The sequence below is a fragment of the Serinus canaria genome, chromosome 8 (assembly GCF_022539315.1).
Source record: "Serinus canaria isolate serCan28SL12 chromosome 8, serCan2020, whole genome shotgun sequence".
In the NCBI taxonomy this organism is placed as follows: domain Eukaryota; kingdom Metazoa; phylum Chordata; class Aves; order Passeriformes; family Fringillidae; genus Serinus; species Serinus canaria.
In genome coordinates this window covers 26,018,127-26,041,546 of record NC_066322.1, presented here as the reverse complement: position 1 = coordinate 26,041,546, position 23,420 = coordinate 26,018,127, and the positions used below count along the sequence as shown (strand labels likewise).

General features: G+C 44.7%; 1 protein-coding gene across 8 annotated transcripts in view; it reads right to left on the bottom strand.

Moving 5' to 3' along the window:
- RABGAP1L (RAB GTPase activating protein 1 like) overlaps window positions 1-23,420 on the bottom strand; it is a 226,017-nt gene that overhangs the window by 13,935 nt on the left and 188,662 nt on the right. For 3 of the 8 annotated variants that reach the window (XM_030226690.2, XM_050977169.1, XM_009088413.4), the window contains one exon: window positions 4,508-4,600. In XM_030226690.2, the coding sequence (XP_030082550.1) occupies window positions 4,508-4,600 (93 nt within the window). Of the gene's footprint in view, window positions 1-132; window positions 4,240-4,507; window positions 4,601-19,086; window positions 21,114-22,034; window positions 22,185-23,420 lie in introns of those variants that run through there. The other 5 variants (XM_050977170.1, XM_030226692.2, XM_009088414.4 and 2 more) reach the window with 5 other exon arrangements.

Sequence of the window (23,420 nt, the reverse complement as noted above, 5' to 3'; positions counted from 1 at the left end):
TCCCTCTTCCCCAAATTCCTCCTCCTTGTTCCTCAAGGTGGCTGGTGAACTCAGGTTAGCTTTTAAAAGGAGGATACTGCATTTCCAAAGAGGACAAACAAAGCTGATACACACAAACACAAATCAACTTACCTCCTGTAAAGTCACAGACCAATTACTGCTTTCAACCATTGGTGTAAAGACAGTGAGAACAGGATATAAAGAAATTTCTAATACAAAAAAAAAAAGTTGCTTATTCTTCATTGGGTTTTTTGTTAAGAGTTTTAGAGAGAGATACTCCCACTTCCATCATACACTGGGTGGAAAGAAGATGACAAACTTGAAAGCAGTAGGCAAGCCTCAGTTCAGGATGACTGAAAGGCTGAACTCCACCCTCTGCTCCCTTCCAGGCTGCACCAAGGAGCAATTCCTGAGGAGATTAGTGGCCATGATGCATCCTCTCAGTGCTGTACCCAGCTGGGCTGTAATGAGTCACCAACCTCGTTAAGCAATTCTGTTTCTGTTCAGCAACACCCTGCGCTGCCCTTGGCTCAGGGAGGGTTAGTTTCCTTCATGGTGGTTAGTACATCTTGGGTTTGGGCTGGAAAAGGTGTTGGTAGGATAGAGATGGTTTGGTTATTGCTGAGCAGGGCTTGCACACAGCCAAGGCCTTTTCTGCTTCTTGTAGCTCCTCACCAGTGAGGGGGCTGTGGGCACACGCCGAGCTGGGAGGGGGCACAGCTGATCCCAACCTACCCCAAGGGACAGTCCAGCCCACATGGCACCATGCTGAGTGTGTAAAGCAGGGAGGAGGAGGAAGAAGAGGGACCTTTGGAGTGATGGCATTTGGCTTGTCAAGTCACTGACCTGTGTGATGGAGCCCTGCTCTCCTGGGGATGGCTGAACAACTCCTGCCCCTGGGAAGGGGTGGCTGAGTTCCTTGTTCAGCTTTATCTGCTGAACTGTCTTCATCTCAACCCACACTTTGTCACTCTTACTCTGGGGATTCTCTCCCCCACCCTTGTGGTGGAGTGAGCAAGCAGCTGCCTGAGTTGCTGGATGCTTTAAATCAAGACATCCAAACCCCAGCCCTCTGAGTGCAAACAGCTCCTCAATGATGGAATGAAAACACTGATTAAAATTCACTTTCTGGATGTGAGCAAACTGAGGTCTTCATAAACTCAATGGAAAGGGCTTTGATGTTGGAGGAGCTCCAAAGGAAAATCCTGTGAGCCTCCATCTAGAAACCCAAAAAGCTTTTAGAGCAAGCAGTCCAGGAAAGCCTCTCATGGTAAGCAACACAGAGAGTTGTGTTTGGTGACTCTGGAGAAGCATTCTCCAAAGTGCCCCAGCACATTTTTTTAAGAAACAACAGACAATGTCCCACAGCAAAAGTCACCATGACTTTCCTCATGATGGTTAACATTCAGTGGCCCTGACTGAATAAAAATGATCAGTGTATTAAGTTTTTGCTTCCCCTTCAAAACCCAGAGAAGGCTGTTACAGAGAAGGCTGTTATGTCCAAATTACACATTTATTCACACAACTTCTCCATTGCACAAGGAGGTCAACAGAGGAAAAGGAGAGAACAGCAGCATCTGCTTGCAAAACTCCAGCCCTTCTTTTTTACAACTACATCCTCTTTATTTTAAATCAGTTCCCAGGCTCACTTCTGGAATTTTCTCATCAAGTCAACCCAAATCTTGTTACATGAGGCATTCTCAAACACAGAAACAAAACTCCTTAATATTTAGAAAAACATCAACCTGAAACCTATTAATATTTTTTTTTACACATATGACTCACTTTTCTTCCTAGCTTCGATAGGGAATTTGTAATTTAACTAAAAGTTACAAGATTTGTGACAAACAACAATTTAGAACATATTTCACTTCTGCACCTTTTAAAAATCTGACAAAAATGTGATAATTTGTTATAAACAATGGAAAATAAAGTGAAAACATGTCCAGAAAAGCTTGCATTTTCCCTAAATAATACCTGTAAATACAGAACAAAACAAACAGCAAAAATAATGGCACTCTTTAATACTGTTCCTCTGGTAAATCAAATCCCAACATGTGGAATACGTGCTGGGCAGGAACTGCTGTGTGTTTGACACAGCTCATGGGAGCAGATGAATTGAACCTGTCAGGCAAACACAGCTGGTTCCTGGGCCAGACCCTGCAAAACCAGCCCATCTCCCTCTCTCTCAGGAGGCCATCAGGGCTGTCACAGGGAGGTGCCTCACTCAGACATCTCTCATCTCTGCAGCTCACTACAGCCTGTGGGCCTGACAAATTCCTGCTGGTAACAACAACTCTAAAAACTATCAATTGATTTAAAGCTCTTTTCCTTCTTGACCCGTATGAGGAACACTCTGCAGGGATCTCTACTCCAGTGATCCCTTCCTAGGCAGCAAAACCCTCGCTTTGTTTTGGGAAGAGAAACTGTGAAAATCACAAGGTTGTAGGGCAGTGGGGCACAGCCCACAGAGCAGGAGCTGACAGCAGTGCTGTGCTTGCAGGCAAGGCTGGCTTTTGTCCTTTCCCAAGCCAAGCCTGGCTGCTGGAAGCCCTGCAGAGGTGCTGCCCAAATGAAATGCATCTCTGACCATGCAGGCTGCTGAGTGCTCTCCTAAAGGACAAGCAAAAAGCAAGGCTGGCTCTCCACGTGCTGCCTGGGAGGATCCACACAATGACATTTTCTTGCTGCCCTTTGGAAACACTCCTGAAATGTCACTTCCTACAAAACCTCAACTTCACATATCAATAAAATCTAACAAGCAAGACAAGGAACAAAGAACATTTACAAGCATTTTTCCATGACACCCATCAACTGAAAAACGTGTCCAGACTTTGAAGTTAACCTATTACAGGGACTCTCTAATCACAGCATCCTTAAGGGGATCAGACCCAACACAGCTTAATAAAAAAACCCACAGTGAGTTTCAGAAGCACAAGCCAAAACCCTGGGCTGTGATCTTGACTGTGACAGTGACTCAGATCAACCCAAGAGTCACTTCCTATATCCTCATTTGTAGCTTGGATAATGTTCTTCACAGTGCATTGACCAGGATTAACTAGTTAATATGCTTCCACCAAGCTTTAAAAAAACCCTTGTTTGTTTCCTAAGCATTATTTTAATTCCACAGTACTATAAGTGAACCACTAGGAAAATACTTCAAAGTCAATCAGCAGCCAGTTGTGGTTTTTTCCAAATAGGTCACACTTGCTATTGGTTCTCAGCAGCTACAGCACTCCTAAGTCTCAGAAACAATAAAATCTCCACCCTTTGACAGAAAAAAAACCTACACTAAAATATAATTTTCTCACAGACAAATGCTTTTTAAAACAAAACAAACAAAAAAAGAGTCAGTTTGACTTCGTACCTGTAAGTTTTCCTTGTCACATTTATGAATTAAGGCACACTCTCTCACCACAGATCTTCACACCCTGGTTTTCTGAACATGGTGCACTTCTCTTATGTTTACAGGCCATGTCAAGCCTCTTGCACTCTGTGTGATTATTTGCCCCTCCACCCCTGGAAGACCCCACAACAACCACAATGGCACTAACATATTAAGGCACAATGAAGAACAGCAGGCAAACAGTACAAGGATGTGTAAGAAATGTCAGTTCCCAGCTATCCTGGGCAGCAGGCAGTGAAGTGCTTCACCCCTGGCAGCTTCACCTAGAGCAAACTGAATGAGGAATACCCAGAGTGAGGAATAACCAGATCCCAAACCCTCAGTTAAGTCTGTGCCCAGAGGCAGAGCCTCCAGCACACAAATCTATGGCAGCAGAATGTGGCTGTGACAATGAAAGCAAATACATTGTAAAGATAAGCAAAGCTGACCTGAAATTGAAGAACTGTTCTTTTTCAGTGAACTATCAAGCTATCATATTAACAACTGAACCTTATTTCTCTGCTCCTTTAAAGAGGAATAGCCATCACTATTAACTCTATTGCAGTAGTACCTCGGGACCCCAGAAGAGCTCTGGGTCCCACCACAATTGGTATTATCTTAACAAAAAAATTACTGAAGCTTGGTATAAACAGGAATGAATAATAAGGATCGTATCAGCCAAGGAAGAGTTCATCTTCCAAAGTCTCTGTGGATGCCACTGCACACAGCTTGCACTAGAACAATGTGTATTTTCTCCTTTCTGTGTCTGTAGCTGAATCACCCTTTGTTTCTGCGGCTCATGAAGATCTCCCGTAAAAGTGCAACAGCAGGAGAGTTACCTACAAACATATAAACTGAAAGAAGAAAAATATTATATGTGGCTACTTGCAGATGTCTTAAGAGTTACAAATTGTGATTGAAATATGCTTGGAAAAAAAGGCTAAGTGCAAAAGTTTCAAAATGCTTATTCAAGAAATGGGATGAGTTCGCCTTCACTTCCCTAAGGTCTACATCCCTGGCACATCCCAGGGAGGTGAGCATGGTACACACACCTCTACTTAACTGCTGGAGACAGCTCACTCCTCGTGGGATTCACCAAATTCCCCTAGAGCATCTCCCTACCTTGTATCTGTCCATAGGATCTTCCTGCTGCAGCTGGCTCTCTCGCATCGTTTGGTACTCTCTCTCATATTTCTTCAGCTTTTTCGTTGGCACCTGTGGAACAGATTTGGGAAACATGCATTTAAAAATGAGAGGAAGGCTGGAAAAGCTGACTGAAAGCTCTCCCTACCAACAGGAAAGTGAGGAAGTGCTGGAGAGCTGCTGCTGAATAAAGTCTCTCCCCACTGTCCCCCCTCCCCTAGTCATTAAGCCGTGTCAAACACTTACCAACACAGCTCACATCAGAAATCTTTCTGTGCCCACTGCTGCTAATTATTCAGACATTTAAAGGGAAACAGAACTGGAGACATTTTAGTAAGACTAACAAGAAGAAAAAAAGCACAGACAAGTGGGAGAACAGGAAAGAGGAAAACACATTTCGATACATATGATTCACCAAAACAATGCTTTAGCAAGACAACTGTTAAAAGTGAGATGAGAACAAAGGAGTGCTCATACAAAAGGACCAGACAATTCCCTGGGGGAGATCCAAGTAATGGTTTTATTGCTGAGAGAGTATTAATGTCTAAATTACAGCCTGTGACCAATGCCCTCATGAAGTCTGGCATCAGAGCCCTCCTAGGCACAGATGGAGATGCTGCAGTGCAAGCCAGCGGAGAGGTGGCTCAGAGAAATCACAAACAAATTTGGTGAACAGCCATGCAGAAAGGTCAAAACCCAGGCTGCTGGATCCTGGGAACACTTCCACTTCAAACACTGATCAGAAGGAGCCTGTGTTCTTTCCAACAAAGCACGGGGAGCCTCTGTTTTCCCTTCACCTTCTGGTTGGGTCTGCAGTGCTCCCATCTGTCCCTGGAGACCTCTGACAGCATTACTCAGGTCACCTGCTGGCAGCTGGAGAGATCCCTACTGCCATGTACCACCAGGAGTATAAACACGAGCTCTCCCTTGATCTGGCATGCAGATATTCCCATTGCCTGTATTGATCGTGCTCAGCTGCCTCCTGCTGTGAGGACATGCCACTGTCACCTTGCCTTAGGGCAAAAACTACTGCCAGTGAGCAGAGATGTGATTTTCTGTGCGGTTCTGGAGCTGTTTTCTCTTTGCTGGTTGTCAGCCCAATGCCTCTTTGCTCTGCAGCACCCAAAGGGACCAAGCAAGTGCTCCCTGCTGCTGCAGAGGGAGGTGCAAGTAGCAAACATGAAACCCATGATCTGCAGAGCATTAATAAAGCAGCACCAATTCCCACAATTACTGATGGAACCTGAAATCAGCCCCCTTAAAGCAAACAAAGAGAAAACAGTAAAGATAAAAACATGAACTAAATGGGGCAAACATACAAGAAAATTTCTCTTTGATGACACAAAACACCATGAAATGGAAGTGACTAAGAGATGCTTTTATACATTTCAACTGAATAATCCTCCTAACACAAACCCAGCCAGCTTTGGCTTGGCTGCAGCCTGAAACTGTTGAGGCTCTTTAATAGTCATAAGAATTAGAAATAATTTCAGTATAGTGTTTTAAATGAAATAAACCCATCACACATCCAAAGCCTGCTCCATCCCCTCCTTTCACACAATTACTGGACTTTCATTTAGAGAACCAGATCAAAACTCCCCAGCTGGGGTGTGATAAGGACACCCTCCAAACACAGTTCTCAGGTTCTGCTGTGGAGTTCTGTGCTCCACTATGCAACCACCAGGAAATAAAGATAAATATGGGGGAGATTTTGTGGTGCAGCATGGCAGAAAGGCACAACACAGCTGTAACTTAGATGATGATCTGTTCAACCAAAGATGTTCCTGATTCTTGATGCTTTTCATTGAAAACTTTAAAGTGCATATAAGAACTAAGTTTCACTACACAGACAGAGCCACGTGAGTGCTTCAGTAGGAATCCTGCCATCAGAAGGAACAAGAGATGTAAAACAGATTTTGTGTCTGTAAGTTTGTGTGTCTATAAATTGATTTTGTGTGTAATTGTGTAAGTAATACCTGAAACAAGCATCAGATCATGCAAGCATCAGGCCTGACAGAGGAAACAGCTTCCAGCTCTTTGAAAGGTGATAGTGACTGCTGCATGTTAGTGTCTATTTATGCTACAAATCTTAACTGTGAAGTACCTAAATACAGTGAAAATCTATCTTAAGGGGAACTCCTACCACAAACCAGTCCATACTAATCCATTCATCTTGTAAAATAGAAACTGGAGCAAGTATGCCCAAGAACTTTGGCAGGGACCACACTTCACTGCTGCTGTCTATTCAGCTACATTTCTCCAAGGAGTCTGATAATTTATTACAGCACTTTCTTCTTCTGAGTATACACTAATAAATGGAAAAAAGAAATTTAAAAGCCCATTTCCATATTTCCCAATTTAATTCCCTGAAACAGTTTGTGAATTCAACAAGGGATTTCTCAGTAAGCATTTCCATAAGTAAGTGCACAGTGCTAGCTATGCTTTAGTCTTCATGAACTGATCCTGAACAAAGTGCTCATAAATTCTCTCTAAAAGCTTCTGCAATATTGATTACTTTTTTCCTTCTTTAGCACCATGGGATATATTGGCTTGAACTGATGCTTATCAAATTTAGGAGACTCTTACAGTGTATAAACATTCCTCATAATTGTTTATCTCAATATCTCATCTCACTGAGTTGTTTTTATTTTACTGCCTTCAAGTATAAAATCATGTTGTAAGTAGTTATATGCAGGGAAACACCCATGCAGAGCATCTTAATAAAACATCCACACAGAAGAACTAGAATAAGTTTTTCCTGAAAAATCCCAATGGCACCAAATGCTTGAAGGACTCACTGCATGGTGGGAGAGAAGCTTTGGTTTGAGCTGCCCCTGTTCAGACAGGGCTGGGGAGATTTGCTTCACTCCTGGCAGTCCTGGGCATGGACAGTGTACACCAGCACCTGCTCAGCTTCAGGAGACCCTGCCCTCACTCTGTGATCTCCTCAGCTGTTTACAGGCAGCTCAGCCTGGCCTTGCTGGATCCATCAATCACACCTATGACTCCTTCCTCCCCCACAGAGTGTTTTATTGCTCTAATGCAGCTGCAGCACTCAGAGCAGGCAGTTGTGGCTCTGCTCACTGACAGCCAAGGAAATGGAAGCAGAGATGGGAAGTGATTTCCTGAGCACACTGCAGACAGCCAGAGGCTGATCCAGACAGTGAAATCCTATTACTTCATTTCTGATTTCCAGCACCACCACAATGCCAAACTGAGCAGGGGATCTGCTTCCCAGCTCCCCACTTCCTTTCTCAATCTAGCACTGCATTAACACTCAAAAAATACATTGTCCCACCACATTAACAATGTAGCCAGTATTCTCTAATCTCCTCACTCTTAACACTTAGTTCTCTCTCTCAGTGTAAAAGAAGAAAAAAAGAAAAGAAAAAAGCCAATTAAGAAAGTGTGCAGTGCCTTCCCTTCTCATTCTTGGAAGCAAGCGACATAATTTTCTGTTTCACTAGTGATGGATTTGCATGGTAGTTCCAGCTGAGGTGGGGATCCTGCACCCCTGCAAAGGGGAGCCTCCCCAGCCCTCTCTGGGTGAGCACAGACACTGGGGCAGCCCAGCCCAGGCTCCCATTTATCCATGCCCTGCTGTGAGCCCCAGCACAAGCCAGGCTCTCCCCACTGCTGCAAAGCAGGACCACTGCCAGCTGAGCCTCAGGAGCCTGCTGGGGCCACAAGAGGCTCACACAAACCACACCACAAATGCCTCTCTCTTGAGGAGATCTGAGCTACATCTGTGTGCACTTCATTTCCTTCACCTTATGATTTAAAACAGTATCAGAAGAAATTTCACAATGAGGCTTGGTTCTGGGAGCTTTAAACAGAAGCTCAGCAGATTACCAATAAAAAGTTTCCAATCACATGCAGCATCTTAGTTCCCACTCAAAACTGTGCCATTTTGTTCCAGTTAATACTTTATATTTGAAACACAACTACATCAAGTTCCAGGAAGCAAGCAGCTCTATTTTAAGGAATACAACTCTATTTAAGTGTTTATTAAGCCAAAAGAAGGTTGTAGTGTAACAAAATGAGATTAAAAAACTGACTTGGTGCTACTCATCTAATTTGTTATAACTGTGAGCAACTGCACCATCCTTTCCTTAAAATGTGGTTGGCAAAGCAACACAGAGTATCCTGTCTAGCAATAAGGCTCAAAAGCAGATAAAGCTATTTGTTTTTTGCCTGGGAAGAGGGAATAATGAAAAAGAAAGAACAAACCCCACAGTACTGTGCTGCCACAACAGACTTGTCTCCTGGATTGGACTTTAAAGGGGGGGAATGGAATATTGTACTTAGCTATTATTGCAGTATAATCTATACAACTCTATCTCCAATGAGATCTTAGCCACAAGCATGACATCTGAAAGGGAAAATTGTAATTTCTCTCTAAAAACCTCTATTTGGGGTGGGAATTCTGCACAGAAAACCTGCAACATTCATTTGTAACAGCAGGATTGACATCAGCTGCCTAAAAAGAAATTCCAGGCTGGAGCACAGCTGGAAGAATTCCCAACTCTCCTTTTGACACCATGCAGGAAAAGGCTCACTGGGAACAGGCTGTTTTACCAGCCTGAAAGCCCTGGCAGAGCCCTCCTCCAGTGTTTGCACCATGCCAGAGTATCCCATTCATCCTGCATCCAACCCCACTGTAAAGCTCCTCCAGCACCATCTGATCCCTGATTTTGGGGCACAACAAAGCCCTAGCTGTCAGATGCTACTTTACCATCTAAGCCAGAAGGAAGGAGCTGTTCCCTGAAATTCCTTGGAGAGATGTCCTGCTGAAAGCATGCCTGAGCAGCAGCTGCACAGCAGCATCTCTCCACCTCGTGTTTGGAAACAGAACTGAGAGAAATGCTCTTTTTGTATCAGCAAAGCAGCTCCACCCCAGCACACCTGAGCATCCCTTCCATGCAGGGGGAGATGTTTCTTCTTGCTGCAAGGCACCTCCTTGCCAGCTCTGTAAGTTTGAGAATTCCTGAAGAGAGTTTTCAGGATTACAGAAAGCCAACCTGAAAGCCACCTGAAGGCAAAGGAAACCAGCACTGCTGTGAATTTTCTTTGATTTCTCTGCATTAGTCCATTATCAAATGTCTCAATTGCAATGGCACATTCAAAGCAATTTACAGAAACAAGACAAAGGCAGGTTGAAAAATTTACAGAGCACCTGCACAATTTACTGTGATTCAAGTCAGCAGCAGCAGAGTCAGTGATGCTGGATCATTTCCAACACCAGATCCTTCTGTCAGATTTTAATCTCCACAATGCATTTCCATTCAGGAAAATCCACTGAACCAGGTATAGCCCATTATTCTTCTGCAGCCCTGCTGTTTAAAGATCTGCTTAGTTAGCAAAACACTGAACCAAATGTAAGCTGAGACAGAGGGATGTTCAATAAGCCCCATTGTAAAGCAGTCCTGCAGCACCACGGGAAAAGAGGGTGGAATTTGGATTCCCTGACCTGTAACTCTAAACACCAGCTTGTACTTTTACACTGAGCACAGTGCCTGTGCTTGACAGGCTGCAGGAGAACCTGCATCTACAAAAAAGGGCCAAGGAAAGGATGGTCTCCCTGTGGCAGATGCTTTTCAGAATCCCCAAAATGTCTTTTTGCCATTAAAAATTCGAATTTTTATTACTCTAATTATATTACTATTTTTATAACCATTTTAGTACTATTAAACTTTTAAGATTTTAGAAACAAGTGACTGGCGTTTTTCACATGGGGTGAAGGACTCTAAGATCAGAAACAGCCTAGATGGAAAATACCTGCTAACAGGTCATGTTTATTATCTGCCCTCACTTAGAGAATGCCTGAACAATGAGACCTCTGCTAGGGAGGACTATCCAGGCTAAACAGAGCTACCTGTATTTAGGAATGTGCCCCCTGTTGATGGAGTGACAAAATTGTCCTTTGTCTCCTTGAAAAGGAAAAAAGCCCAGAAGTTTCTTTCCTCAATTAGCCAAAAAGACACCTCATAGGACCTGGGGGACTTCACCTCAAACTTAAGGACAGCCAACTGGACAGAAGCCAAAAAGTCCTGCCTGAGCAATTTACTAGAAAAAGAAGAGAGCAAAGAAACTAATGGCTTTGGTGAGGTGTTTTACCAGGGGCAAGGACCTCTTGCACCTGGCCAGTGTCAAGAGTTTTGTTATTTTGCCTTTTATTAAAACTTTTCTCTTTCCAACACCACCACAGAACCACCCTGCTGATTTTACGCCTTCTAAGGTAGCTGAGCTATCTTGGGTGTGACAAAGATCTCCAAGAACTTTGGAGAGACCTGGCTGGAGGAGACCATATATATCACCTGTAAATGCCACAGGCACAGTGAGGACTGGGGAACTGGGAGAGTGATGCTGCCCAGCCACACCCTGGGTAACACACTTCCCATGAGCAGCAGCTGCTTTTCCAGCACAGGATTGATTCATCAGTTTGTACCTCAAAAACATAACAGCTGCAGGTGATGCTGTGCCTTACACACAGCCCCCTTTTGATATACAGCATTTGATGCTGAGGGTTTTATGTCTCCTCAGTGACTCTGTGAAATCCAACTCAGCCCTCCCCACCAGAGGTACACAATTCGTTCTGATTGAGCTCTAACCCATCTCCACAACAATTCCAGAGCTTTGGTCACATTTCTTAGCACATCACAGCAAGAGAGAGAACAGCCAGCAGGAAAACACACACAGCTCTCACCACCATCCCTGTGACAAGAGAATCAGACATGCAGGAGAAAGAACCAAAGAATTTTCTTCCATTACACAGCAGGAAACAGCCTCCCCCAGCTGCATGGTGTTAGGGCTCCTTCCAACCTTGTTTATCCTGAACTAACACAGACCTACAGCACAACTGCCAACACAAGGCCAAAAATTTATCAGTGCCAAGGTTCAAACCAGTGGTTTTACCAAGGCTTTCCTGTAAAACCCATCCCATTGAACATACTTAGCCCACAGAGTGCACAGCTTTCAGCTAATAAACCCCTGGCTCAGCACATTGCTGAAACCTGCCATGAGACTGGTGAAACCTGCCTGCAAGACAGAGCTCTGATTCTGCTGAATGACTCAGCCCCATCTTGTCTCTGTCACACTCTGTGTCCAGCACAAGATGAAAAATAATCTACTTGCTGAGATGGAGGATGGGCACTCTGAACTCTATGCCCAGGTAATCAAAGAACCTTGCAGTATTCTTTGAACACACGTTCTATGTGTTAATATTATTTTAGAGGAACTCTGAGTCACAGTAACAAAAAAAAAATCTCATTTGCATCTTTAAAATCAGCATCAGCTTTCTCTGATGCATGTGGAGGCCCTTGCTGCTCAAACCTGTCCTTACTTCTGTCAATATTTCAAACCTACCAGTTACTAAGAGCAATTACTTTTGAGTGCATTACTCCACTAGCAGAAAATAGATGCCTTTTCTATATCAAAACTGAACCACTGTGGAGCTGTTGGAGTGGGTCCAGGAGGCCATAGAGATGCTCTGTGGGCTGGAGCACCTCTCTTATGAACACCTATAGAGGATGATCTTGTCCCCCAATGAGTTGCAGCTGGGTCAGTTGCTGAAGATTGGAGGTGGGCCTGATCTTAACAGGCCACACCTGCAATCAATAAGAACTAGTGCTATATAAGAGTAAGGAAAGAGGAGTGAGGAGAGTCAGATTACTGCCAGGACCTGGAGAAGTCAGTGTGTAGAGGAGCTGCCTGTGAGCAACATCAAGAAGGTATGAAGCTCTGATAATATGAGATCCTTGTACTATGATGATGCTAGAACTCGAGTTATCTAAGACAACAAACACCAGCTGAGAGAGCTGAGGTTGTTCAGTCTGGAGAGACATTAGAGCTCCTAAAGGAGCTCCAAGAGAGCTGGAGAGGGATTTGTACAAGGGGTGGAATGGTTTCACATTGCCAGAGCACAGGGTTACATTGGATATGAGGAAGACTTCATTGTGAGGGTGGGGAGGCCTTGGCACAGGGTGCCCAGAGAATAGTCCTGACACGCCTGTGCCACTCTGGTTCCAAGAGAGAGCAGAGCTGAGCCCAGCCCCTCACCCCCAGGCAAAACCTCATGGTACCCCTGCATTTCCCAAAGCCCCCAGCTCTTCCTCCTCCTCCCCCCAGCTACATCTTTTGTCTCTCTTGTGTACAGTCCTTATCATCTCTTAGGCAGCAAATGGGAGAAAATTCCTTAAAAAAAAAAAAAGGAAAAATCCTAACCTCCAACACTGTCTGATAAAAGTATCTTTACAGTTTTAAGAGTCTTCTCTAGCACTGGCTTCACTACCACATGAGGGATTTATTTAGTAAAAGCCAGACCCTCCAAGGAGTATCCAACAGCCGCAAAGCATGAATTTAAAAGCTCAGGAAATGGGTCAAAAATCCACTGTGAAAGGGAATCATTATCCACTGACATCTTTCATTTTTAGTCAGTGACATTCTGGGTCTTTCTGGGCCTCACCAAAGATCGAGCACTATCAAACACTACATCAGTGGCCTGCAAATGAAAGATGCAATCCAACTAATAGCATTTGTGAATGACAGAAGAAAGAACAGTGCAGAAGAAAAACCAGAAACTGTTCACACACATTGGAGTTCCTGGAAGTAGTTTCCTCTACTGAAACACACCACTGTGCTGACTCCAAAGCACATGTCCACAGGATTTTACTGCAGCTTGGAGCTGGGGTGGAATCCCATGAGGAGATCCCATGGGAAGGACAGAGGATGGGGTAGTGGGAGGCACACGCTGGGAAAGCAGCTTGCCATAGTCTGGGCAAGACCCAGCTCTTCCTCCACAGCCCTCTCCCTCTCACCTCGCTGTTTGGTGGCAAGCTGACCAGAACAAACCTGCAAAAATACTTCAGTTTAATTATTTTTGGAAATGGTTATTGCAGCAATACCATGGATAGTTCAGCCCTACAAGCAGCTGTTGGCACTGCTCAGGAGGACAGGGAGCAGTGTGGGACTGGGCATAAACACTGGTACAGAGAGAAGGGAGGAAATAACAGACCACCTTGCTGCCCAAATGTACCTGTCCTGTCGGAGCCAGGCTGCAGCAGAGGGGCTGCTGTGAGCCCTGGGATGCACAAGGATAGGGGAAAGGAAGCTGGCTAGGGGAGGTTAGCCCTGGATTGTCACTGAGATCAATACTGTAATACTGCAGCTCGTCCTGGGAGAGGCAGCTGGGGAGAAAACTGAAGAGGATGCAGAGCAGAGCCCCTGAAATGTTCATGCAGAGTGTAAATGTCCCACAGTGAGAGTTGTAAGAGCTCAGAATCCTCAGCACAAGGGAGCTGCTCCAAAGACAAGGCAAGAGGATTGGGACAGAATCTGGCAGCTCCTGCCCACGGAGAGGGAGGGACAGAGGTGGGGGACAGCTCCTTGAGACAGCCTGAAAGCTGGATCCCTCCTTGTGCTGGATAGGAAAGGGTTCAGATGAGGATTGGATCTGTGGAAAGAGCCAATTGCCATAACAATGACCACCCGAACTCCCCTCCTCCTCTGGCAGCAGCTCCAGGGAAAGATGGGCTTCACATGCTCAAGTGCTGCCAGGGACTCTGTACTGCAAGAGTCCACCCAGGCAGAATTAGAGATTCAAGGAAAAACTGAGACTGGAAGGGCTCCAGAGGGCACACAAACCAAGCTCCTGCTCAGGCAGGGCAGGTTCAAAGCCAGAGCATGCTGCTCCTGAAGGCCTCCAAGGATGGAGATGCCAGGGGCTCCCTGGACAGAACTGCTTTCCCTTGTGCTGAGCCAGAACTGACTCTGCTGCAAATTAGAACCATTTGTCTAATGCAATGTCCTGTCACTGTGAGCCTCAGGGTTTGGCCCTCTGCTTTCTATGAACTTCTTTTAGGTGGCTGGAGACTGCAATTAGATCCCTCCTGAGCTTTCTCCTCCTCAGTCTAAATGCCCCAATACTCCCATCCTTCACCATGCAGTCAGACCCTTCCATTCCATTCCCCTTTCCCATCAGCCTTCCATTGCACTCGCTCTAGCCTGTGCATATCCCTGGGCTCTGTGGGCTCAGGAGGATTCAGGGAGAGACACATTTCACTGGCACCTGTCTGTGCACAGCCAGCCTTGGGAACTGCAGAGCACAGGTTATCCACCACAACTCCCAGCCTGCACTCATGCTGTCCAGAGATGCAGTCCCCATCCTGCAGAGATGATGGAATTTATTTGATGGAACCCAGGAAATTCCTCTGGCTGTCCTGGAGGGCTCGAGCCCCTGCCTGGGGGGGGTGGCTCAGAGACCTTGGCACAGAGCCCAAGACCCCTGGGCCTTTGATTTAGCCCTTGGAAAAAACAATTGCCAACCTTTATATGAAGAATTACAAGTCAAGAAAGTTTAAGTAGAATGATAGTGAATTTATCACAGGGTGAAAAATAGATTTTTGGGGTATTTAGAATAGGGGCTTGGGGTCCAAGATGGAGGAATTTGGGCATGCCCTGTCCTTTTTCCTTCTTCTTCCTAGCCTCCATGTTCTGGGTGATGTTGGCACTTTTAGATTGGTTTAGAGTAGAAACTCACTGTCTAACATAGGTGATAGGTATTGGGAAGTTACAGTAAATAAAGTACACATAGTTTTTAGTATACAAAGCTAACACTGCCCCAAGGATGGGCAGTGTGCCTCAACCCGACCTGCCAGACAGACCTCGGTGGGTTGGAGAAAGAATGTTATAGATAAGGAACGATAAACAACCTTGAGAATGAGAACAGAAGAATTCTGACTCCTTCGACTGCTGGGATAGGAAAAGAGACCTGCACACATCTTGGGGTCGCTCTGACCAGCAGAGATTCCCAGATTTATCCTCCTCAGGATTTTGCATTTGCCTTTGCACTTGCTGAACCTCAGCAAGCTCCTCTCAGCCCAGCACTGACCCTCTGGTTTGTGCCCCCTGGAAAACAGGGTGCATCCTCTTCTGGTGTCCTGGCCTGAAGATGTGAAACACAGCCCCCCTGTCAACCCCCAAAAATGTTCAGCTCCCAGCCAGTTAGACTTCAACCCATGGATGACCATGTACTGCACTTCTCCCAGGCCTCCCAAGTCCTTCACCAGCTTTGCAGCTCACCCACCCAGTCTAAACCTCCTCAGTTCAGCTTTGATGAGAAGCTGAGAGCTTAAAAATCCTTTTGGCAGGGTGTGCCAGTGTGCAACCACCAATTCTTTCTATGAAATAGCTGATAATTCCCCTGAATAGAGAGCTAAACACACCAAGGCAGGCAGGAAAATGGAAACACAATGAAGCTTTCCACAAGAACGTCCTTCAGCTCTGGATTAAGAGGATTATACCACTTAGAATAGCATTTTTATAACCCCTTGAGTCCAAGTTTTCTGCAGATAAACTGAGAATTGAAATTCCCCACAGTAAAGCTGCTCAATTCTTGCACAAACCACACAGCAGCCCACTTATATATGCTGCTCTCCCTGTCTGTGCAAAGTAGTTTCAGAACAACTTGAAATTCTGAAAGCAAGACCACAAAGCAAAACAACTGCATTTCATGGTGACAATGCAATATGACTAATTTTATTATTATATGTGTTGGGGGATTGCTATTACACAGTGAAACATGTTTAACAAAACCTTATCTCAGATCATCCACATCCTGTTTAATTGTTTAAGAGCATCAGAGCAACATTATAAAAATACTGCTGAGCTTTCCAGTGAAAAATACAGCTGGCAGGGATGGACAGAGGTAACTCAGATGGATACAGATGATGGTGGATAACAGCAGATCATTCTGACTGTGCCCAAATTCATGCCTGTATGGCACTGGCTGTGTCAGAAGGTCACACAGGGCTGGCCTAAAGCACAAGGAACCAGCACAGCTCTCACCTGGCCTGGTTTGGTTTGGGCATTAACCCTTTGTCACCTCACGTCATGAAAGGTGGCTCTCTGTGCAGGGGACACTGCTGTGCCCCCCAGCCCATTGCACAAGCCAAAGGAACTGCAATGAGTTATTTGTAATGCCAGAGACCTTCCAACAAGACCATCCCAGCCACAGAACAAAAATCTTGACAGAACTTTGGTTTTTATTCCTTGCAACCTGAGCAGTGTAATAAAAAGCTTTTCAAAATAACCGAAACTTCATTTTGCAAATCCAGCAGATGAACCTCAGATTTCAACACAGCTGTGCTATTAACATGAACTCCTAGAATAAACAAAATGTGCCCAAGTCCTTCTTGCAGAATGTCCCTTTGTGTACAGACCACACCTTTGTGCAAGCTGGTGAAGTGACTGTGAGAGAGTCAACACAATTTGCCTGACTTATCTCGACTGTCAGCTTGTCCCACAGTTAAATGTAGCAGCAGAGAACCAAAACAAAACCTTTTTGAGCCATCAGGTCCTGTCCTTTCATAGTGCAGACCCCCATGCATTGTTCAGTCCTGTCACAATTCTGAGGACAGCTTCATTTTAAACCTCTGCAGGTTGTATGCACCATTATTTGCTTAGTTAATATCCTTCAAAAAAACAGTTTAAAAAGCAGTTAAGTCATTCCTATGTAAATCCAACAAAAAAAAAAAAAAAGATTTTCTTAATTTCTTTACTAGCACATAATGCACTGGAACATGGAATCCTAGAATAATTTGGGTCAAAGAACCTTAAAAACCATCTTGTTCCAGCACTCTGCTGTGGGCAGGGACACCTTCCACTAGACCAGGCTGCTTAAAGTCCCATGTTAATACACAAATATGTTAATACCCTTTGATTTCAGTAAAAAAAAAAAAAAAAAAGTTGATCAGAACAAACCCTTCCAGCAGAGTCAATTAGTCAGATCCTCTAAATAAAAGTAATAATGATATTTTCCTCCCACAGTTGTTCTCTGTTTACTAGGAGATAAGTAGTCAGTTCACAGAGAAATGTTTTTTATCTTATTTTCAGAGTGGCAGAAATTATCAGGAGATGTGATGTGGTGCTTTCACAGCAGTTCCTCTCTCTCCTGGTCACTCACAGTTGATCCAGAGCAATCCAGAGATGCAGAACACAGTTCCTGTTACTCTGCAGCTGCCCAGACCTGCGCAGCCATGGCTGAGCCCATCCTGGCAGCACTTCCCAAAGGGTTAAATCACAAACTAAGCCACCATGACAGGTCTTCTCAGCACAGGGATTTAATTCAGCAACTGCAGGTGCTAGCTCCAGAACCCCCAGCAGTTCAGGGCAGGAATCCCCCAGGAAAACCCTCTGTTCATCACCCCTTGCTGAAACAAACTCACCCTGAGGCTCTCCCAGAGCTGCCAGACCCAGGCTGGGGTTAATCCTATTGCAACACCAGGTCCTGTCTGAGGGAGCTCCAGCTAAGGCAGGGCAAGAGGACAGGCTTGGCTGCACAGTGAATTAAGGGATAACACATATTTAAAAACATCCAGCAAGGACAAAGTGGGGGACTCCTGATATGCTTGTTAACCAAAGCCTGCTCAGAGCCCAGCCCTGATGATGACCACATCATCTCACAGCATGGTTTTGTCCATACTGAATTTCTAGATTTGTTATCTAACTTTTGCAATGGACCTTGAAAATTCTGGCCTAAAGAAGGCCAGAGACAGGAAAAAGCAGCACAATAAAAGAGATTGGGCAGAATTCTGGTTTTCATCCAGAGATTCAATAATCCTACATGAGATGCAGGAAATGAGTTCATGCATCTGAGATCTCCTGAGCATGGAGAGGCAGAAAAACCCGAGCAGGAAACAAGCACAGCTTTACCCAAGATACAATAAAGCAAATTTTCCTTTTCTGAGAACACCTTCCTTTGTCCCAGCAGAGGAACTGACTGGGTACAAACACACACCCAGCCCCAAATCTGCACACATGAGCATTTCTTTGGGCTGCTGAATTTGTATTTAGCCTGCAATGTTAACTGCACCTGCTTGCACATTAACCTTAATACCTATACACACATTTTTATTCCAAAACACTCCCTCTGACTGCTTCTAGGCATCCTGGCTCCAACATGAGCTCAGCTGTAGGATCTGAGGCCAAAAATGAACTCTTGCACCAAATTTCAGAGCCTGCAGCTCCCTCCAAGCACTGAGATCTCCATGACAGAGGGAGATGACCACACTCTCCGTGTCACTTACAGAAAGAGATATGCTATTTATGAAGAAATAGCATATTTCATTCAACTAAAAGGTTTTTACAGATATTTATGCTGATTTTGAATTGTATAAAAGTGAAACATTACTATTCTCAAGGAAGGGACTGACAGCATCTACGCCAACCTCTTGACTTACATTCTAAGAGTTTACAGCTAGATTGGCTTAATTATTATTCCAATTAAGTAAAAAATATTATTGTAACTATGATCCTACTGAGCAAATCATCTTCTTCTGAACCTAGAAGAAGTTAGAACTTCTTCTTACAACTCCTAAACTTAAGAAAGAGACTTTAATAATCTCATCTGAAATAGATTAATTTCATTTTGTTGATGGATGACAGCAAATTTCTGAAAAAGTAATAAAATAGAAAATAAGTCATAAAGAGAGAAAGTGAAGAACAAAGAAGGGCACTGAATAGTAACCTTTGAGCATTACTGGCAAAGGAGGAACACCTACCACAGCTTTGGGTTTGCTGCCTGCCACCAGGCTGGCCAGCAAATCCTCATCTCGCAGCTGCCCAAACACGTGGGCATCGTAAGCCACCACCATGGAGACCTCTTCCATCATCTTGGCTGCCCTCAGCAGGTCCCAGCCCGAGGCTCAGCTCCTGTCAGTTGTTCACACCCAGCTGGGGAAGGAGTGTCACCAGAGAGAAAACATGACCCAGCAGATCGGGTTTGCCTCTGCAGGGCGCCTTGGGTATCACGGGAAGCACACAGGGCACACCAGCTCCCACTCCCACACCTGCCTTGCAGAAGGCTCTGCTGAAGTCTGGAGGAAGGCAGGAACCTCTTTTAGTTCCAGTATTAGGCCAAAGATGAAGCAGCAGGAGACAGACCAGGGTAGGATTAAACAAGGAAAGATCTGTCAGCCAGCTCTGAAATCACTGCTGCGCTTCTCCAGTTTGGTAGCAATTGTTCATTCTTCATGTCCAGTTTTCTCCCATGAAAGCTGATATTCCTGTCAGCAGTCTTCCCTTCCAAGGAATTGCTGCTTCTGGATTATTTGTCAATTCACAGAGATCGGTATAATGCTGATTTCTTTCAAGCACTCCTTGAAATTTTCTGCCAGTTTCTAAATCTGTTAAAATCTTTTAAAACACACACTTCTGCTTTTCTGCAGATCTCATCTGCATTCTGTACCCCTGTAGATACTTTGGTTTTAGCAGGAAGACGATGGCATCAAGTCACAACCCTCCAAAAAAGTGTCCTTCCGCTTCCAAATGTAATAACAGGTAAAACAGCCCTGGAAAATGCAACGAGGCTGTAAAACTCTTTCTTGAATAAACTGCTATCTCCACAAGTGAAATGAAAACAATTTATGCAATTAAAACTTTCCACAGAAGAAGGTTTTGAACTGAGATCTGGCACTTGTCTTGTTTTAGGTAAGAGGTAATATGTTATCTCTTGTCTTTGAATCCTAAATAGCAGAGCAGCCTTCCAAATTGCTCCTGATTACAAATTCATTTATCATAACTTCTTTTAATCCAACTGACACAAAGCAAAAACAGCACAAGGAAAAAAATATGGGGAAAAAATAATTAAGACCCAGTACTCTGAAAACTACAAATGAAAATCTAGAAAACAATACAGGATTTGAAGAAACAAACAAAATGTCCCAAAACAAACTCCTTTCAGGGCAATCAGACAAGGTAAAACTCCATCCACTACATTTTTATCTTCTCTGGAAGCCTTTTCTTCCTGGTGAAAAATCATACCTGCTCAAGAAACAGAAATCATTCCAGCCATCCATTTGTCTCCAAAAAGAGTCCGTGCTCGATGCAAAATATCTGATGGAAATATCCAGTGCAGGTTGGTGTGGCATATGGTTGCACTCTAGTTTTCCAGAATGAATAGTCAGACCCACCTTCCTTTTCTTTCTCCTCTCTTCCTGGAGTATCGTTATCAAAGATTGCAGCTATCTAAATAGCACCAGGTGCTATTTGCATCTGAATAGGAAACTTGAGCAACAGCTCTAGCGGGCAGGATTAAAACCCTAACAATCTCTTCCACTTATATAGTGGGGAGAAATTACAGGTTATTGCTAGGAAACAGAGAGTTCTAATAGGCTTATGGCAAACAAAAAATGCAGCACTTGAGGTTAAACTCTTGAGACTAAAGCAGATTCTGATCATGCTTAACCCTTGCAGGATGAAGAAAGATATTCTTCCCTTGAAACGCACCTATAGTTCATTCTTGCCTTGTTTTTCTTCAAAGGCGATTTTTTTCCAATGAATTAATTAATTCCTGCAGTAGAAAGCCTTCAGATTCCAGCCCGGCTAACGAGAAGGCAGCTCTCCGTGTCACCTGTAGGAAATTCCTACCTGCTGTTCCAACCCCAGCTCCGGTTTTCCTTTAAACGCTGTTTCCTCCTCACCTCCATTGCCTTGGGGGGGTTTGGGATCTTCCTGACGAGCGAGTTGCCAGCGTGGGGCTGCTGCTGCCCCTCCCCGGTGTGCTGCTGAAGCTGGGTCCCTTCCCACCTCCCTTCCCACATCCCTCCCACCCACTGGCAGGGGCTCCGCCAGGGCTTGGCATCACTCGGAACAGCCAGGTAGGCAGGGGAGGGAGCAGGTGGTGGAACAGAAACATTCCCGTGTTAATGAAAGACCAATTTAATGCTGCAATAAGGGCAGGAGGTGGAGGATGCAAATTGTCACACATATTCCACGGCAGCAGCCAGTCGAACCCCTCCCCTGATTTAGCCAACAGGCGTTCCCATTTATAAGGAATTATTTAGCTTTTTCTTCTCCTCTTTAGACAGGGAGGTTGCAATTATTTAACAGAGCTACATCTGCATATTACTGTATAATTAGGTCAGTAATTCTCATACCTATTCATAACAAAGGGCTTACAATTTTGGCATGTTCTAACCAGCAATTGCAAGAGCTAACAACTGATTTGTGACGTTGGCTGATGCATCTCTTTAAATAGAATGTTTTTCAGTTGTTTCAAGCTAATGAAGCCGAGCTGCCTACAAATCCTCTGATCCTGCATTTTACCTCCCTGATAACAGCCTGTGCTGTACCCTGAATCAGCACACAAAACTGGAACTATCAAGCCAGGCAAACGAAATATTTTGAACTAAACTGAGCAAACACACCCAGCCAGGCACAAGTGCAGCCTGCTCACACCTGAGTAGCTGGAAGGGAGAGGGCAAGCACAGGTGCCCTCCACCAGCTCCCCAGGCCACACTACACACTCCTCCCAGCCCCTCCATACAGAGCCTTCCCCTCTGCTGGGGTTTTTGGGTGCTGAAGTGATGGATAATCTACCAAAAGACAATAAAAGGTAGAAGATTAATATTTCCTTATAGCAAAAAGCAAGTCTCTGCCTAACACCACATCTACCTTCCTCAAGGACCAGGAACACAGCCCCCTCCATGACACAGCTGTGAAATCCTACCTCTAAAGCAGGAATTTTTGGAGAAGCCGTGCAACCAAGCAGTCAGGAGACAGAGGAGAGCCAGCAGAAGGACAGGTGAGCTGCAGAAAACTGTGAACTTGTTAAGGTAAGGAGCTCTAATTGCCGTTGTTGGGATTTATATGCCGGTGGTTAATAGAGGTGAACGGAAAATTCCTGAATTGAGCAAACCAGCTCTCCTAGCAAAGCAAAATCCTGCTCACTCCCAAGATAAATTCATTCTCACTCCACCCCCAGGAATGTCTTGCTGCTATCTGACGGGGATAGGATCTTCTGACAGACAGGGAAGTGAGGTATGTGCAGCTCCTTGGTAAGCCTCCCTTCCTGCCACAGCTCCAGGAACACAAAGGCCTTTTCTGTGATTTGCCTCTCATGCATTAATGAATCCGGGAAGATCACAGCCCTCTTCAGAGGAGGAAACATAAAACCCCTTTCAGAGCACTTGGAATGGCATTTGGCAGTCTTCAAGATAAGTTTACATGTCTTTTCCCCCAATGGGAATGAATAATGATAGTATCAGCTCTTCTTGTCATTCTGAACTCACAGGAAGGGCTTTTTCAGACACATCCAGCAAGTGAAAACCACCTGGTCACAAGTCAAACTCTGTGGATCACACACAGGGTTCTATTCTCTCCTCACCCACAAAGGGCTTGCCAGCCATCAGGGAGCAGCAGAAACTGGAGCTCTGTTCTAGTTTTAGACATGCTTCTGGATTCCACGTGATGCTGGAATGCAGAGTCACCATGGCTCTCAGGAATGACCTGCACCATTCCAGAAATGCAGTTTCCAGGCTCTGACTGATCGGTGACTGCTTCTCCAAGATTTATTTTTATTATTTAAAATGTCAAATTAGCATGGCCTATATATATATTTTTTTTCCCCCCAAAAGAAGTGGGTGTATGAACCTGTGTTTCTCCTAAAATAATTCTCCAAATGTCTGGAAAAATCTGGGCTTGATGTGCTTTAGCACATACAGCTACAGGGGCAAATCCTCCCTATTGGCTTGCTCCTGGTTTGAAAGCAGGCCCAAGTGTAAACTCATTTCTGCAGATTAAAGCCAGCAAAGCCATCCCACTGGAGAGAGGGAATGTGCTCTCCCAGGGGTGGCAGAGGTCAGCTGGCTGGAATTGCTGAGGCATTCCTGACACACCGGTGAGGCACTCCCCCTCAATGGAACTATGTATCCCAACACAGGGAAGAGCTGAGGACTTGAGAATCTTCATTTCGTGGTGCCAAATACCCCAATTCCCCTCTCCCAGCCTCCCCAATTCTGCTGCATGCCACTCGTGCTTCCAAGTTACAACTGATGCATAAGGATTTCCTTCCACAGTGTTCCTATAGAAGATCTTTAAAGAAGGGAAGTAAAAC